Raw genomic sequence first — 19,271 nt, forward strand, 5'->3', positions numbered from 1 at the left:
AGAAGGACATAATAGACCTCTACTGTACCTTTATTTCTTACTTGTCGGGATCTGGGAACTGGAATAAGAAGGCACATCTCTGCGTCGCATATACTGCATGTGTCCCCACCATCTCTCTAGGTCGTCCTCAGACGAGCCTTCCATCGTTGCTTCCAGTCATCCCGATTCTCCATACATTTGGCCAGTTCCTTGGTACTCTGAGCTCCTGCATCCTTCTTGAGTACATCCACGTATGTTAGTACCATACTTGTTTTTTGATTTAGGGCTATATAAATAAACATTGATTGATTGATTGATCACATGAACAAGCCTCCGCTGTTTGTTTTGGTTTAGTGGGCTGACAGAGGACAGCCAAACCTGCAGCTGTCAGATGGACAGTGGCAGTAGACGATAACCAAGACTGGAAGTCATAGGAAACATCGGCATATAGTAGATGGAAGGGAAGAGTCGTGAAGTTCAGTCATTTTCTGTATGTTTACATCTAAGCTAGTAAAAGGAGGATGCTTGGTTATTTTTTACCCTTGTATTGCAAAAGTTATCACTGCCAAGAGAGATGAGAGTACATGACATTGTGCTTCTGTCAAGCTTAAACTAGAATGGGTAATGACACTATGGGGAAAATAACAGCTCCAGCCCAAGGGAGTGTTGTGGGTAAATCACACTGCATGCTCGTATGTATTAGAGGAAAACCACTAGAAAGAAAGTGCTCGTAAAATGCTTTAAGCGTCCTTGGTCATCAAAAACACACAGGGGTTATATTTAAAGGTTATAAACAATCAAATACATGCGGTAGGCTGTTAGTCCTCCCTTTAAAACAACTTTTTTGTTACACATGTACATTATTGCTCCATTCAGATATACACACTATGTAAACACCTTCACATACTCGTATAGTGGTAACATCTGTCTTCCCTAATCACATACAGGCAATATGTTAACACTTATAAGTCTCTGGCAGCCCATTCACATACTCATGTTACATAAACCTTTGTCTGTCCATTCACACACTTATTTGATTTAACTGCCACCTGCCACTCCGTTCATGTACATACAAAATGTAAACACCTGTTTGTCCATTCACCTAAGAAGCAAAATGTACACCTCTGTCTACTCTTTAACGTCTGTCAGTCCATTCACATACATGCAATATAATAATATGTCAGTCCATTCACACACCTTAACATCCATCTGTTCATTCACACATGAGTACATGCCCATGTAAGTATATCTGTCTATTCAGATTCACATATTTTCTTTACTTGCATCGCCTTTGCATACTTGTATTCATAGGACGGAGGGGCTTGTGGTGTCAAGTGGAGTTGAAATGTTTCCCTTCACTAATTAATGGGCCACGTTCCTCTGAGCCCATTGGCCTGCTGTTGAAGTGTTTCCATAGACGCGTGCAGCCTGTGTAAGGTTACGCTCCATCAGACTCCCATTGTGACAATAATGCCCCCAGAGGGTCTGTAATGTAAAAGTGTGCTGCGTCTCAACATGGAACCATTATGGATGCGTCCTGTTGCATGCAAACATGCACTGATCAGGTGAAAGAGAAACCAACTCGAGGACCATCTACAAAAGGGAGGTGACTTCTACCAGGTTTATGATATGAGCTGCTTATTTTGCCTGATTTAGAATTGTACAAACATGGCAATACACCTCTAGTGAGGTCAACAACAGTGCTATGTTTAATCTCAGGAGCCAGCTGGGCCCATAGCCACTGATAAGAAACTACATGCTGGGTGTGGCTCCATCATGAGGGAGTCTGCTTTTTTTTAAAATTGTCACTTGCATCTTTAGTCATAATTTTTGCAGTCACATGTTAAAGTTAATGACTTCAGTCCTAGTGTTCAGGCACATGATTCCTCACCTAACCTGCTTTTTGGTCCTCACTGTTTAACGTGCTTCACACCCAGTTCCCTTCTATCAAAGCTTTAATTCCTTCTTTGAGTCAGTCGGCAGGTTACGTAAGAGGAAATGTGTGCGGTAAAGTTATAAATATGTCCCATTTTTGGGGCTACGAGCACAGTCCTTGCAGTGACATTCTCGTGCGTTCTGAGCTGCTCACATTTGCTGTAATAGTACGAGAAGCTTGCACATGGTGGCTGTATGAATGGGTCACACGTTTACCACAGGGCAAAAGTCTGACATACATCCATTGCCTAGAAAGGAGATGTACTGTATGATGCTGTGCATGTGGGGAAAAAAACTTGTGCGCAATTTTTTTCAACAGAATTTAGTTGAAAGTCAAGCATGATAGTAACTAGATTATTTTCAAGTAAGAAGACTGTCACAGCTTCAGATCCTGCATTGATGCAGAGGGAACTGGATGCATTTTACCTTAAAGGCCACAATTTAGATAATTTTGACCTGAATTCAGACAGATCAATAGCATCCACTTAATACTAACTACAGCGCTTTACTTTTTGTACAAAATCCCACCAAATTTTCCTGCGAAAAGGCTGCAACCTGGAGTACCAGGAGCGGAGCCTTAGGTGGTGCAATACCAATTTACAACTTTGGGGGATAAGTAGACCATTTTCAGAAATGAAAGCACAGCAGTGTCCAAGAACTGTAAAGGGGAACATCATGACTCACAGAAATACTAGGGATGGGGGATATGTCCTACAATCTATATCGCAAAATATATTGCAGCCTCTTGCGATAACAATTTAAGGGTTCCCCCTTAATGTAATTTAATTAACATTTTTATTACTGCCACACCTCCAAAATAAGAGTTTTTTTTTTTTTTTTTACTTGTAAACGAATTAAAGTAATATGACATATTGTAGACCCCAGAATAAATCACACAAAGTCCGACGCTATGTTTAATTTTTATTACCAATCTTATGATAACAAACAAAGGCACAATTCCAAAAGGTTTTACCTCCCGTGTACACACTTTGGTCTCGTGAGTTTGCGCTTCCCCGGACACACAACATTGCCTCATTCTCCGCCAATCACCTTCCAGGCACGGTTATTGTGTTTGTGACCATGGCAAAAGCTAACATCAAATCCAAACCACACGAACATAAAACATTAAAATTAGCCTATTATTTTTGCACTATTGACAAGTGATGTACCGAAAACTTGACAACCGGAAAAAGATTTTGATCATCGAAAACCGCGCTACTGAAACCGGACGTAAACACAACGCACGCCATTGTCTGGTGCGTTGTCAGCATGTCTGCGATGTGGACGTGATTTTTATACATATTGCAAATATACCTGCGGACAGCCATCTACAAAATGTGCAAATATTAAGAGGACAGTGGTGGCTTTTAAAAAGAGAAAGTCCAACTAGAGCAACAGCGCGAAGCAAGTCTGACGTCATGCTCGCTGCAGCGCTCTTCTTTAGTCAAGGGGCAAAAGTTAAGAGTCTCTAAACACGAGTACATTCTATAATATATTAACACCAGAAGAAGATGCTAGATTTGTTGCTTGTTGTTTTTAATTTTAAAAAAGTCATTAAAAGTCTGTAAACACTTGAAAAAATCTCAAAGTACCTCGTACAAAAAGCAGCAACATTTGAAAATACGGTAAAACGATAAAAGATATCTATCCCATCCATCCATTTTCTACCGCTTGTCCGCGGGGGTGTGCTGGAGTCTATCTCAGCTGCAATACTAATGAATAAAAACAGATTTGTTTCAAATGTATGTATACATTTTTGAGCCTTTTTATAAAAAATATCATAACAAATTATGCAAATTATTTGATGTCATTGTGACCACACCCATAACCACGCCCCCACAGGTTTTTGGGAAGTTTAGGGGACACCCTAAATATATATCACATATATCAGATACATTATTTGGTATATAAATGATAACAGAAACATTTCAAAATGGGTTACAGAAGGCTCCTAATTTAGTTGCTGACATGCAATAACATATTGCATCATTTCCAGTTGTTTTATTTTCTCAACTATTTTATCCTTGTTAATTTACACTTAATAGCTGATATTGTAACATGTTTCTATCTACACCTGTTAAAATGTATTAAGCACTTATTCTTCCGTTGTTTAGACACTTTACATTAGTTTTTGGCGATACTACAAATTTGGGTATCGATCCAATTCCAAGTAGTCACATTTATTACAGTTGCAATTTTGGCCATACCAATACTGATACATCAAGTTTTCAAGGTCATCAAATGAATACATTTTTGGTCACAATTATAATAAGACAAAAACGCAGGATAAGCGCTGCGGTGAAAAAAAAAAGAGGCAACTTTACACAAGCAGGGCAAACGGGCTGGTGCTTGAGCAGTGTTTATAACTATCTACTTGAATAATTATTTTTTGAAATACTAAATAATGCTATCATATGTGCATGTATTGTATCTGCTGATATAGTTCTGTTGTAGTTGTAAAAAAAAACAAAAAACAGATACCGATAAAAAGAGGCAGATACCGTGATAATGCCAAATATCGTTGCCGTTCTCTTATTAAAACAATATAATTGAGATCGGATTATAATAAAACATAGTGCTGTCAAATTGTACATTTCTTAAATAAGATTAATAGCACTTTTGAATTTGGATTAATCATGATTGATCACAGTATAAATTACTTCCTTACATCATTTAAATTAGCCTAAAAAAGACCCCAATACTTGGACAAATGTGCAATTTGTTGGCCAACAGTGCATGTGATTACAGTGATGGACGGACTTAAGCAAGACACTCTCTGCAGACTGATGGCTAAACAGATGTGGCATGCAGGCAGAGGGTTGATGATGTTAGACGGACAAAAGACGCACAGTGTAGCTGACAATGAATGAGTGAGGTCATATGGGCTGAGAGGTAATGCCATGCATGTGTCGCAGGGTTGCAAACAGGAAAGACAAGAATCAAGAAGTCGTTATACTGTAAGTCCCGAGACTGTCTGTGCTCAGCATTTTTGGTAGAACTTTGTGTCGCTACAAAAAACTATAGCGTGTTCTTTTTTATACCAGGAATATTAGTGTAAAGTAAGGATGTCACAATAAATAGGGGTCTTTTTATTGAAACAGCCCGAACATTGGCCACACTTTAGCCCAGTGGTTCTTAACCTTGTTGGAGGTACCAAACCCCATCAGTTTAATATGCGCATTCACCAAACTCGAACCGTAATCATGAAATTATGTTAATATATTAAAGAAATACTAATAAATATATATTTTACAAACAGAAAGTTACAGGAATGTACACATGATCCCATGTTTACATCTTATTGTGCAACATGTGAATGTTTTAGTGGGAACTAAATGCGATATCTGAAAGGGGTACAAACTATTTCCAAAGACATACAATACTAGTACAAAGCTCAAGATTATTGTATCAAGATTATTATATGTTATTGTCATTGTAAGTGGGCCAAAACACGTATATTAGAAAATAATCTCATGGAAATGACTGCTGTCATTTGATTATTATAATAATAAAACATTTAACTCGTTATTTAGTCAGGTTTGGGACAGGTGTGCTGCTAGTGTGGCCACAGTGCATTTGCACGTCTGACGTCGCTCACATGTGCTCCGAGTTTTTGCGTTTGCTCACGCATATGGACAATTAGAGGGAACATTGTTTGGGGGTATCCACAATACGCCGATAGGGAGAAGTGTTTATTTACACGATGAGTCGGGTGTGTCTTGACCTCCGCCGAACCCCTGAGGCCAACTCACCGAACTCTTGGGGTTCAATCGAACCCAGGTTTAGAACCACTGCTTTAGCCACAATGCCTCGCACAATGCCTGAATTTCCAGACCGGCTAGCGCTCGCTCGCTTAAAGCTATCATGAATACAAGAGACATTAACATCTTTACTGCAACACGACATACCGCAATCTAAATTTGTATAAACAAATTGCTGTCTGATCAACTTTTTGAGCACATTCAACAATACCGTGATGATAAATGATAACCGTGATATGAAATTTTCCGATATCATTACATCCCGTGTGAAGTAACACGGCAAAGCAGAGACGAGACCAAAACCGACATGAACTGCAAGCCTGACTAGAGCCACTCCATCTCCATGGATACCAGCCCCCAACAAAAAGCTTGTATGAAGTGTGACACAGAGCAAAACTTTTTAGGGCTTTCTTTGTCTCAAGAGCAGCTTCAAAGAAAACGTTTTGACGGAGATACTCGGACATTGCACGATGATTTCTGTCATGAGTGAAAAAGTGTAGGCACACTCTTTGCTGTGTAAGGTGTTAGGCAGTTTATTATATTTTTTGTTTAATTTCCACCTTCTCGTTACAGAAAACCTGTGTGTGTTGCATAAGAGCGTGTTGTAACTTTCGCAAAGTTCAGTTTTTAGTTGTCTTTACTAAACCTCCATTTAGGTGTGCTTATGTTATGTAACCTTTCAGAGTCATTTCCTTGTGTACAGTTTATACATGTGCATGTAAACAGTCACTTGTCTGCCCTGGAAACGATTAGCTTGCCCAAAAAAAGGGCAATGCAGCTACGCTAAGACAGTGTTTTTTAACCACTGTGCCGCGGCACACTAGTGTGCCGTGAGATACAGTCTAATTTCACCTATTTGGGGTAAAACATATTTTTTGCAAACCAGTAATTATAGTCTGCAAATGATGTGTTGTTGTTGAGTGTCGGTGCTGTCTAGAGCTCGGCAGAGTAACCGTGTAATACTCTTCCATATCAGTAGGTGGCAGCAGGTAGCTAATTGCTTTGTAGATGTCAGAAACAGCGGGAGGCAGTGTGCAGGTAAAAAGGTATCTAATGCTTAAACAAAAAATAAACAAAAGGTAAGTGCCCCTAAGAAAAGGCATTGAAGCTTACTTAGGGAAGGCTATGCAGATCGAAACTAAAACTGAACTGTCTACGAAATAAACTAAACAGAATGTTGGACGACAGCAAAGACTTACTGTGGAGCAAAGATGGCGTCCACAATGTACATCCGAACATGACATGACAATCGACAATGTCCCCACGAAGAATGATAAAAAAAGTGGATGCGGGAAATATCGCTCAAAGGAAGACATATTGATGCATGGTTGGTTATGGTTTAAAGTCATATCCAACAATTGCGACAACGACTTTTTACTGTCAACAGAGTTTCGTTTTTTAATGATTTCTGCTGGTGGTGTGCCTCCGGATTTTTTCAACGCAAAAAAAATGTGCCTCGGCTCAAAAAAGGTTGAAAAACCCTGCGCTAAGCTATGCTAAACTAGCAATACATGAATCAATTGATATTAATGGAGTGGGAGTATGCCAATGTCGGATTGAGCAGAATAATGACGCTACAAACAGTTGCTTTGTTAGATATCTTTCTGAAAGATTAATGTTATTGCTTTGACATTGAGCAGGGGTTTCGCCTGGCACTTTGAACACTTGTGATTATAGTGACACCTTCATGTGATTTCTAGACAGAACTGAACATGTGTCCATCGATCAGCCACTGATCAGTAGTAATATTATTGTAGGAGGCTAAATTTAATGAGAGTTTCTTTCTGTCAGTGTTTTTTTTTATACAGACAAACTGTCCAGTACGGAAAAATATATATGCTCTTCAGTGATTGACAGGAGCTGTAATATTGCTTTAATTATAGCGATATATTACTGTATGTATTGTTATATATATTGTATTGGTGTAAATGTGTTGCATTTCTTTTTGATTCAACTTTGTTGTACACTGCAGCTTTACAGATGCCAAGTGCTGCTGTAAAAATAGATTTATTTGATGCGGGATGAAAAAAAACCAATTAGTATCCAGCAGGGATGAGCAGATCGATCTGCCATTGATCAGTATCGGATGATTTTTGTGAAAAAGTATGTCAGGGTTCAACCCCAGACTGCCAAGATACCTGTGGTGGTGGGGGCGTTGTCAGTGTGTGGTTATGGGCGTGCTCCCCACGATGTAATTGACTAATTTGCATAATGGTGTTATATTTTCTTTAAAAAGGCTCAAAAAATGTATACATTTAAAAACAAATATGTTATTAATTAGCATCAACATATATATTTTATCATTTTGCCATATTTTCAATTGTTGCTGCTCATTGTACAACATACTTTGTTGAGAGTGTCTACAGCAGGGGTGTCCACGAATAGGTTTAACCGGCCCGCGGGATGAGTTGCTAAGTATAAAAATGTATCCGAAATTTTTGAATGAAAGAAACAGCTGTTCTAAATGTGTCCACTGGATGTCGCAATAGCAATTCTTTGTATCTTTGTAGATGATGCTACATATGTAAAAAAATAAAACCACATGGGTTAGTACATTAGTCGAGGAAAATGATCAAACTACATAAATAACATACTATAATTTGATTTTGATCTAATTTTTTTTATCTTGATTGATTGAAAATGAACACCAATGGGCTGATTGATGAACATTATCACATTATTTATTCAGAAAATATAAATAACGACAAATAAAGATGGAATACTATTAACCGCCACATGTAAGTGTAAAAAAAACCCAACAATGTTATGATTTGTACAATTTCAGCATGTGCTTGTTCTATTTTTAAACAAAGAAAACAATCTGAAGTTGTCTTTATTTTTAAGTTATCGCGCCGTGATTTTACTAGTCCGGCCCACTCAGGAGTAGATTTTTCTCCATGTGGGCCCCCCCCCCCCCCGATCTAAAATGAGTTTGACACCCCTGGTCTAGAGACTTGTAATGAGTTTTTTAAAATTAAAAACAACTAGCAACATTGTAGAAGGCTGTCTGCGGGCAAATTTGGGATATCTTACAATTATGTCAACATTGCAGACTTGCTGACAACACTCCAAACAATAGTGTGCGTTTTGTTTACTTCCGGGTTTGGCAGCACGGTCTTTTTTCTTGTGGTTGAGTTTTCGGTACATCACTTGTCGATAGTGCGCAAATAATAGGCTATATATATCAATTCATACTGTAACCAGCTGGTGTTAATGTTTAATATTCGTGTGGTGTGGATTTGATGTCAGTTTTTCTCATGTTTGCAAACTTCCGTGCGTGCCTAAAAGGTGATTGGCGGAGAATGAGGAAGTGTTGTTGTGTGTCGGGGGAAGCACAGAGACAAAAGTGTTTGCACGGGAGGTAAAACCTGTTGGTATTGTGCCGTTTGTTATTATAAGATTGATAATAAAAAAAATAAAATAGCATCAGGCTTTGTGTGATTTCTACTTCAATTACCTTAAGGGGAAACCCTGTATGTGATCGCCATTGCAGATTAATGCCTATTATTGTTGATCCCCTCCGGCTGACACCTTATATGTTTTAGACCCCCGGCTGACAAGCGAATAGCAGCTAATTATGAGTCTGCATACACAGTGAGCTACTCGCCTAATTTATTAATAACCACCTCCATTACGACAAAACATTTTTTTTTTTTAGGATTTATAGTTTCACCATCAAGTAAAATTATCATTAGAGCACGAGGCTAAACATGTTACACACCGAGAGCAAGCCGGGAGCAGGCAGTGATGGGCAGTAACAAGCTACATCTCGCTAAGAAAAAAATGCCCAAAACCTTAGTTTTTAGTTGTTTACTCTGTAAACCAAAATCATAACTGCTCTCTTCATTTAAGATGTCCAACACAAATTTAGGAACACACATTAAGGTGATTTGAGGTCATGAAAAGTTTTATTCCACATAATTACCAACTGTTCCCAAACAACACACAAGTCGTTGTTTTTTTGTTGTCAAGGTTTTTTCTCACTGTAGGCAGAGAAAATGAATTTATAGGGGTGGCCCAAAGAAAAGGCAAACTAAATAAATACATACAGTGGGGTGTGGGGACCCCTAGAGGTAGTTGTAAGGTGTGCCCAGCTGAATGACAGATAGTTAATAGTAATAGACCCTTATTGGGTTCATTTGTACACTCTGAGTTACCTTAACATTGATTGATTTTATACATGTGGGCCCATAGATATACATGCTGTTAAATGTAGCTTTGATGTAGCAAGCTACTTTTGCAGTGTAGCTTGCTACAATTCTCCGGGGATAGCTTCCCCTGTAGCCTAGCTACATTTAATCGAAAGTAACTTGTAGTACTATATTTTCAAAGTAGCTTGCTAATAGCTAAGCTAACTGCTAAGCTAGCTCGAAACAACACGAGAAACAAGTGCTTAGTGAAGTGTATGAAGTGTAGATGGAACCGCGTGGCAGCAGAATGTAAGCAATTAAGAGGAGAGGATGATATAACTGCAACGATACGTATTAGGAGGGTGGACTGATCTATAAATTGGAGTAGACTACCAGCATATGATCGATACTAGAGGTATTAGGTTGATATTTTTATTTATTCAAAGTCATTTAGTAACAGAAAATAGTTCCCTGGACTTAGGAAGACTTTAAGGTTAAAAACCAAAGGATTTCAGAGAATTAGTAGATTTTACTTTTTAGTTTTTGTGTACTTTTGACTTTGTTTTGCACAAACAATTGTATGTAATGAAAGAGAAAAAATAACTGGTTTAAATATGTTGATTTTGTAAAACTGTCAATGCCACTCACAATGAACAAATTTAAAAATGTATAGTTAATACATGATCGGAATTGTTATCGACCGATCTCACTAATGATTGATCGGAACCGAAAGCATAAAACCCTAAACAAAACAACCCTAGCCAGAACACTACAAATGCATTGTCGCGGTATTAAAATATTCACAGCAAACAAAGGTGCAGCCCTGCATTGGTTTCTGTTGACTGAATAGTTTTATTGAAGTAGAACAAACTTCCTTAAAAAGTACTTGTGCATCATCCACTGTGGCCTTAAAAATAAGGGAGTTGAAAAAATCGGTCACGAGATAGTGGGGGTTTACAGCAGAAGGTTGAGATGCTCACAGAGGAGTGAAAGTATCTGGTGGCCCAGTGTTTACTCTTTCGAGTCTTGTTAACGGAGTGGCCGACTGTCAGACTGACGGTTTGATGGCCTGGAGGAGATGTACTGTTAACGCGCACTATGTGTTGCTCGGGTTGGAGCGGCTAGCAGACACACACACACACACACACACACACACACACACACACACACACACACACACACACACACACACACACACACACACACACACACACACACACACACACACACAGTGTGCTGAGATGGGTAACGGAGTGTGTAGCTGCGACCTTCTTGTGTTGATCCAGATGTTTTCTCACAGCTCCTGTAAGAAGACAGGGAGACATCAGAAGCCAATAGGTTGTTTAGGCTGTCAGCCTTTAATAGTTTGAGTAGGGGCACATGCACACTGGCATGCATCCTGAAATACCCACCCTGCATTTTTACACTGGTTACTTCCACACTCCAAGTTAAGAAAATGAATTACATTGATGCGATGTGGCCCATCTTTAACATAAAGTCACTATGGTGTCCTTACCAGGCCTGCAACAAGGAGACTGGCGTTCTGGCTGCAGCCAAAGTGATCCAGACCAAATGTGAGGAGGAGTTGGAGGACTACATGGTGGAGATCGAAATCCTGGCTAAATGCGACCACCGCTACATTGTCAAGCTGCTGGACGCCTTTTACTTCAACAACCATCTCTGGGTAGGTGGCGCTGACACCATGGGTGATGCTGACTAATGTATAATGTGACTTTTGTACACATTGCACACAAAAAGGTAAACATTTACTAAATACATACACACCTATGTTTTTTTTGACAAATACACCACATGATTTGAGCCCATACGTCTTATCTGATTTGAAGTTTTCTCACACAACTCAATAAGTTTTACAAAACACCAAAGGTAACTTTACGGTGTTCACTCCACCAAATTTAATACACTCCTTTAGGGTAGTGTTTTTCAACCTTTTCTGAGCCAAGGCACATTTTTTTATTTAAAAAAATCTCAAGGCACACCACTAGCAGAAAACATTAAAAAAAATTAAACTCAGCAGCCGATATTGACAATATATAAAGTTGTTCTCCCAATTGTTGGATATGAATTCAAACCATAACCAACCATGCATCACTGGGAACTGAGGAGACCCAATATTGAAGCTTTTCAGGTGGAATTATTTCCAATTCTTGCTTGATGTACAGCTTAAGTTGTTCAACAGTCCGGGGTCTCCGTAGTCATATTAGCCGGATGCGCGCTAGACCCTTCTTGTGCGCCGGACCCCTCTTCAGCTCTAGTGCTTGCCGGGCCCCTCAGCAGCGGTGCGTTGCACCGGCCTTAAACGACCGATACAAAAACACATCAAAAGATACCTGTATGGCGGTATTGTCTCAAATATATATCTCTTTCTAAAATATATTGGTATTAACTTTAATATTGGTATACCGCCCAGCCCTAATAGACAGTTCGTCTGACGATTATAAATCTTTAATATTTTTTTCAAAACTATTAATAATCTACTTGCTAATTTACTGGTAATATCTGAAAAAGCTATCAATCTGTCAATACTTTCCGTGTCCGGGCCGGGTGAAGTTTCCCGTGTTGAGTCAAATTAGCCGCAACACTATTTTATGCAACTATGCAAATTTTTTTGTGTGTGTATGACTATGGCTTAGTCATGTCACATTTTTGTCTGATGATTATACATATTTATTATTATTCAAAATTAATAATAATCTAGTTGTTGATTTTTACTGTTAATATCTGGTTATTTTCTGTTATAACATGTTTCTATCTACACTTCTGTTAAAATGTACTTCCTTTGTTTTAAAAGGAAATCGATCTATTTTATCGGTACAAGAAAAAGCAAAACATTGGATTTAAGAACGACAGACTTGATATGAAGTTAAGCACTTTTAAAAGTAAGGACGTTAAACATTAAGTTTATTTCGCCTGTGTGTGACGTCATCAAAACAAAAATGCTGAAAAACTACGGTGGCTGAGATAGTCTCAACAAACGCAAATGCCACAAGACAATATCATGAATTACAACACAACAACTTTCAGCTACAGTACGATTGTAAAAGCCACAACGAATACAAACAACACGACACAATGATTTTAAGCCGCAACACAACTTTAAGCCACACAAGACGCAACTCACAAAACGGAAGTGACTGTATAGCTGAGTCAGGGAACTTTATATTGCAGGTAAATCTAAACTTAAATGATAAATAAATGGGTTATACTTGTATAGCGCTTTTTCTACCTTCAAGGTACTCAAAGCGCTTTGACAGTATTTCCACATTCACCCATTCACACACACATTCACACACTGATGGCGGAAGCTGCCATGCAAGGCGCTAACCAGCAGCCATCAGGAGCAAGGGTGAAGTGTCTTGCCCAAGGACACAACGGACGTGACTAGGAAGGTAGAAGGTGGGAATTGAACCCCAGTAACCAGCAACACTCCGATTGCTGGCACAGCCACTCTACCAACTTCGCCACGCCGTCCCTTACTGTACTTTCATTGAAATAACATAAATGCACTAGCCATTGATTGTTGTTTGCATGTTTGTATCCATAATTTATTCATAGATAATTCCCTTACAAGAAATAACAAGAATAAAGTAAGCTTCACCTGTAGTTGAGTTGAGTTGAGTTTGAGTTTATTTCGAACATGCAAGCATACAACATGATACATCACAATTTCCATTTTGTCTTTTCAACATGTTCGAAAAGGAGTAGGAAGAAGTAGGGATGATGTTTGATAAGAAATTATCGAGTTCGAGTCTATTATCGAATCCTCTTATCGAACCGATTCCTTATCGATTCTCTTATCGAGTCCAGATAGGTTGTTTTATATGGAAAAAAAACACACAATATTTGGTTTAACAAAAGCTCACTTTTATTATATAAGAAAACAATTTAATCTAAAAAAATAAATAAATATTGACTGTTGCCCCCCTAAAAAAATAAAAAATAAAAAATATTGACTGTTGTTACCCAAAGTATATTAAGTGGGATTTTTCAGAAAAACAAATATATAAGGTAACACAAAAACAACGTGTCTCTGTGATCACTATAGGTATATAAATAATACTAGTGTTAAATAAAATCAGTCCCTTGGGCACAAAACTGGAAATAATACAGCTCTCCAAAAAGTGCAATTCTGCTGCTATTTGACATAACTGTTTGTTATGATGCTTTGACATTTTTGCACTTTATTTCTTTATTGAAAGAAAATTCTATGAAGAGAAAAGTTGTTTGCAAATGTGGTTACAATGCTAAAAAAATGAAAAGTTAAAGCTAAAAAAAGAAATACACTTTATTGATTGATTGATTGCATTGATTGATTAACATTATTTCTTTATAGGGGGAAAGATGTTATGAGCTAGGGCAGGGGTCGGCAACCTTTACCACTCAAAGAGCCATTTTGGCAAGTTTCACACATTAAAGAAAGTAATGGGAGCCACAAAGATGTTTTTAAAATTTAAAATGAAAAACACCGCATACAAAGCTTACATGCTTTGTGCTATGTTAACCAGGGGTCTCAGACACACGCACCGGCACGCACTTTAATGTGGGAATTTGATGTTAGTGCAGCCCGCGAGTTTTGGATGAATGTCGCTTGCGTCACACTTGCCAACCCTCTCATTTTTCCCGGGAGACTCCCGAACATCAGAGTGTGATGACACTGCATTTGGCGCCCTATACAGCCTGCCCAATCAGTGTACCTGCTCGGCCACAAGTGGAATGCAGCTATAGCTTGCTCACGTAAGAGACAGCAAGGTTACTAACTCAGCAGCCACACATCTTACACTGACGGTACCAATACCCAGAATCCCATGCAGCCCTAACTCTTCCGCTCAACCAACCACGAAGAGGGGGGGGGGTTGATGTGTGGGGGGATTTGGTGGTAGCGGGGTGTATAATGTAGACCGGAAGAGTTAGGACTGCATGGGATTCTGGGTAATGGTTGTGTTGTGTTTATGTTGTGTTACAGTGGGATGTTCTCCAGAAATGTGTTTTTCATTCTTTTTTGGTGTGGGTTCACAGTGTGGCGCATATTTGTAACGTAACAATGTTGAAGTTGTTTGATACGGCTACCGTCAGTGTAAGCTGTGTGGCTGATGAGTAAGTATGCTTTGCTGTCTCCTGAGAGAGCAAGTAGTAACAACATACAACATGTGGCTGGCCTGGCACGCTGTAAGTAAATGCTATAGAGGACAATTACTGCAGGGCAATTAGGGCACGCCCTTTATATAGTAATTAGAGTATTAATAGGATTAATTTTCCCTGGGAGTAGTCAATGAGAGACACTGACATCCATGAGTCTCCTGGGAAAATCGAGGGGTTCGGCATGCATGTAGCTGAGCCGCATCAGAGTGGTCAAGGAGCCGCATGCGGCTCCGGAGCCGCGGGTTGCCGACCCCTGAGCTAGGGAATATAACAACTACACTACCCATCATGCAACGGGAGTGACGAGCATGCGCGGTAGCCCCGAAAAGTGTTGTTGCATGTCGTCACCCGTGAAAGTAAACGTCAAGAACTCAGCCAACACGCCTCGTCTGCATTATTTATAATTAGACAGACAACACATATACAGTGTGATTTTGTTTTGTTTACAAGGAAAGAAAAACAAAAGTTGAAAAAGGGAGATCACGTCATATATGTATGTGCTGCGGTTGCTATAAGAACGTTGCGACAGCTGCCGTAAAGGAGGTGCGTTGCTATGTTTCCGGTTGGTCGTAAAAGTGTTCGTCATGTGTTTGTAGTCTGCTCAAATCTCCCAGTAAAGTTATTCATTGGATTATACCTTTTGTTTTGAACTTTATTACACCTTGGAGCACTTTTTCCCATCCATTTTTTTCCTGCTTTCGCTATCTGCGCTTAATGACCGAGCTACGTGACTGATTTCTTGTGATGTCTCACGGAGCATTTCTGGTCAGGACGGGATTCGTTCCGAGGGTTTCGAATAAAGAACCAACTCTTTTTCTTTACTATAGTGGTCTCGATAACGGGTCCCTGAGTTTTTAAACAACACACATGAAATGATTTTGTCATAGTACTAAGGCTGCAGCTAACGATTATTTTTCTATCGATTAATCTATAGATTATTTTTTCGATTAATCGGTTAATCTATATATATATTTTTTCGATTAATCTATCGATTATTTTTCCTTTACCGATTATTTTTTTATTTAAAATGAAGATGAAAAAATAAATGTAGGCCCGTTTTTTCAAAAGGCATGGCTTTTATTTACAAAAAAAAAGAAGTATGGCCACTCAGTCAACATTGACAACAACATGACTAAATTTTCTGTAACAATGTAAACATTTAAAACTTTTAACATTTAACGAAATTAAATGTAGCTTATTTGCTTTTTAATGTGCAAATATAAAAGTCAACTTACAGTGCAAATCTTAATATTCTGCAATAGTATAAGCATTTCAAAAGTAAAATTATTGCTTATTTTGCTTTAAAATGTGCAAAAATAAAGATAAACATCCAATACAAAAAAGTGCAAAATGAAATATTCTCTAACAACAGTGTAAACATTTCAACAAAAGTGAAAGTATTGCTTATTTGCTAAAATGTGCAAAAATAGAGATAAACATCCAATACAAAAAAGTGCCAATCTAAATATTCTGGAGCACTGTAAACATTAAGTATTGCTTTTAAAATGTGCAAAATAAACATCCAGTCCAACACAGTACACAATAACCAATTCTACTCATTCCAGTGAGTGTTTAACAGTTGTAATGAAGAAAGGTTAGCATGTCTACATGCTCTGGTTCTTTTCATGTTTACAATATTCCCAGCAGCTGAAAATAGGCGCTCAAAAGGGGTCGATGTGGCTGGAACTGAGAGCTAATTAGCCTTCACCTCAAGCCAGGACTGCGAGTGAGCTGAGCTACAGTTTATATTCCTAGAAGGTCAACGGGCTCATAGTGATGTTACTAGTAGTTGACTGGGAGGTGTTTATTATAATTTGGGGAGAGTCCCCTGCCTGATGCTCACCTGCTAAACACCTATCTGCTCGACGCTGAAGCGCTGACTACATGCGCTCTGAATACGCACTGCTGATTGGCTGATAACGCTCTGAATACGCACTGCTGATTCGCTGATAAGGCTTTGTGTGTACCAATCAGATGGTTGTGTGGGTGGGATAATGCTTTGTGTGTACCAATCAGATGGTTGTGTGGGTGGGACAATGCTGCGTGCTGAGACAGAGGCAGAAGGAGCGAAGCAGCTTGTTAAGACTTTAGCAGCTAAAGTTAGCTTTAGCTTAGAAACTCGTTCGGTACACCCCCGTACCGAACCGAAAGCCCCGTACCGAAACGGTTCAATACAAAACACGTACCGTTACACCCCTAGCAGATACAAATGACACATTCATGTTTTTGTGTAATGATGACAACGTATACTAACGCGGACGATTGACTAGTTGATGGTTGATGGTTTTCTTTTCAAATGTTCGTTCATAGCCGTTGTGCTGCTATGATAGGCCATTTCCGCTCGACACAGTGTGCATACAACAACATTATTAGGCCGTTTATTGAAATACTCCCACACTTTTGACCACTTTTGGCGTGCTGTTTCCCCCTCGCTCGCATCGTCTGCTTTGATCGTCTGCTTTGATCGTCTGCTTTGATCGTCTGCTTTGATCGTCTGCTTTGATCGTCTGCTTTGATCGTCTGCTTTGCGCTTCGCCATGACGGTAGTGTGACGTAAATATGCGACGCGTCGACGCACAAAAACGGCGTCGACGTATTTACGTAACCGATGACCTCGACTACGTCGACGTGTCGTTTCAGCCTTAGATAGTACAAATATTGATCTAATCACTGTAATATTTATCATATACTGATATTACCCTTGGTATCAACACTACTATACTGTTATTGACTCGATCTGCCCTCCCCTTTCGTGTATGCCTGGCGGCTACACAACAACGGAGCATTGTTATATTATTTTACTAATATTAAGTAAATTTTTTATTAATGCAATTGCTAGCCTGTTAAGAGCTGCTCACTTTCTAGTCTTTTTAAAGTTTACTAAGCACTTCTTTCTTGTATTGTTTCAAGCTCGCTTCGCAGCTACCTTAGCGATTAGCATGACGTCGTGTTTGTCCTGTTACTCGGTGTGTAACATGTTTAGCCTCGTCCGTGATAATGTTACTTGTGTCAGCCAGAGGACATCACGGAAATCAGTCTCTCTAAATGTAGCTTGTCTTTCAAAGCGTTTCGAGCGCCACCCATAGGGGCTCTCACAAATATAATTCACAACCTCCACATTTTGTTCTGTGATTTTATCAATTGCAGTTTATCGCTTACATTTCTGAGAGTATGTTTTTGTCCAAATCTACTGTGGCCAATAGAGCACAAGACAAGTTGAAAAAAACTGCATACATGTCGTCTAAGTCATATTTCTCCTACATATGAATAGTCTGTTGAATGTGAACGATAACAAAAGGTAAAAAAAACAGAATCCCATGGGTAACATAATGCATCTGAGGTGACCGGGTCTCCCCCCGCCCCCCACACCCCTTCCGATGCTACAACAGGAATGTGCTGTGGATCTCTTTCCGTTTGCTGCTCTTGAGTTATTTTTTTCTTAAGTATAAATTTTTCAACCTCCAGTTTCTTCTGGCCAAGGAAAATAGTGACTTTTTGCTGTGCCAGGACCTTAATTATTCTGGAGGTTTACAAGCCAGCCAGAAGGCTAAAGATAGTTGTCTTTGTAATGCTGCATCCCATCAAATAATAACAATAAACACGATAATAATAATATATTTTATTTTCTGTTTTATATTCTATTGAAATATATACATGCACAGTAAGTACACATAATAACAGAATGCACACTAAATGTGGTTGTTCAAAAAATTACCACATTTAGTTGCTGCTGTGTGTTTACAATGTTTTTAATGTCAAAAGTGAGCACAGCTGTGTCACAGCCTCCCAGAATTGTCATGTTGTCATGGTTTTTGTTGGCCATAGCTGGAATTCCTTAGCCACCCCCACTGCCCCCCAGTCAGAGCTGGATTCATTGTGACGGTTAGTTTGTGCAACAAACATCCTTGCCTGCCCTATTCAAGCCACATGCTTCCTCAGTACATCTCACTTCCAGACGCCATTTGGGATTTCCCATAGTCATTCCCTCAACTTTCTGCTACTTGTAATGTAGAGACCCCCTCAACATAGTGCAATAATGCAACAATAATGCTCAATGCAATCCTAATATGCTGCACGTGTGTCACATTTTGTTACTATATAATAGGGTTGTACGGTATACCGGTATTAATATAGTACTGCGATACTAATGAATCATATTCGGTACTATACCACCTCTGAAAAGTACCGGTCCCCCACACCCCCGCACCCCCGTCGTCATCACATCGTGTCATTGCTGGTTTACGAGCAGACGAGCATGTTCGATAGCGCACAATCACGGAGTACTTACAAACAGACACTGTGTGTA

At 39.2% G+C, this 19,271-nt stretch overlaps 1 protein-coding gene across 1 annotated transcript in view; it reads left to right on the forward strand.

The window, feature by feature from the left end:
- The window catches only part of stk10 (serine/threonine kinase 10), an 87,965-nt gene that overhangs the window by 12,210 nt on the left and 56,484 nt on the right, over window positions 1-19,271 (forward strand). The window contains exon 2 of the mRNA XM_062048712.1: window positions 11,325-11,489. Coding sequence (XP_061904696.1) covers window positions 11,325-11,489 — 165 coding nt within the window. The remainder of the gene's footprint in view (window positions 1-11,324; window positions 11,490-19,271) is intronic.

Source organism: Entelurus aequoreus, linkage group LG05, assembly GCF_033978785.1.
Source record: "Entelurus aequoreus isolate RoL-2023_Sb linkage group LG05, RoL_Eaeq_v1.1, whole genome shotgun sequence".
NCBI classification, from domain to species: domain Eukaryota; kingdom Metazoa; phylum Chordata; class Actinopteri; order Syngnathiformes; family Syngnathidae; genus Entelurus; species Entelurus aequoreus.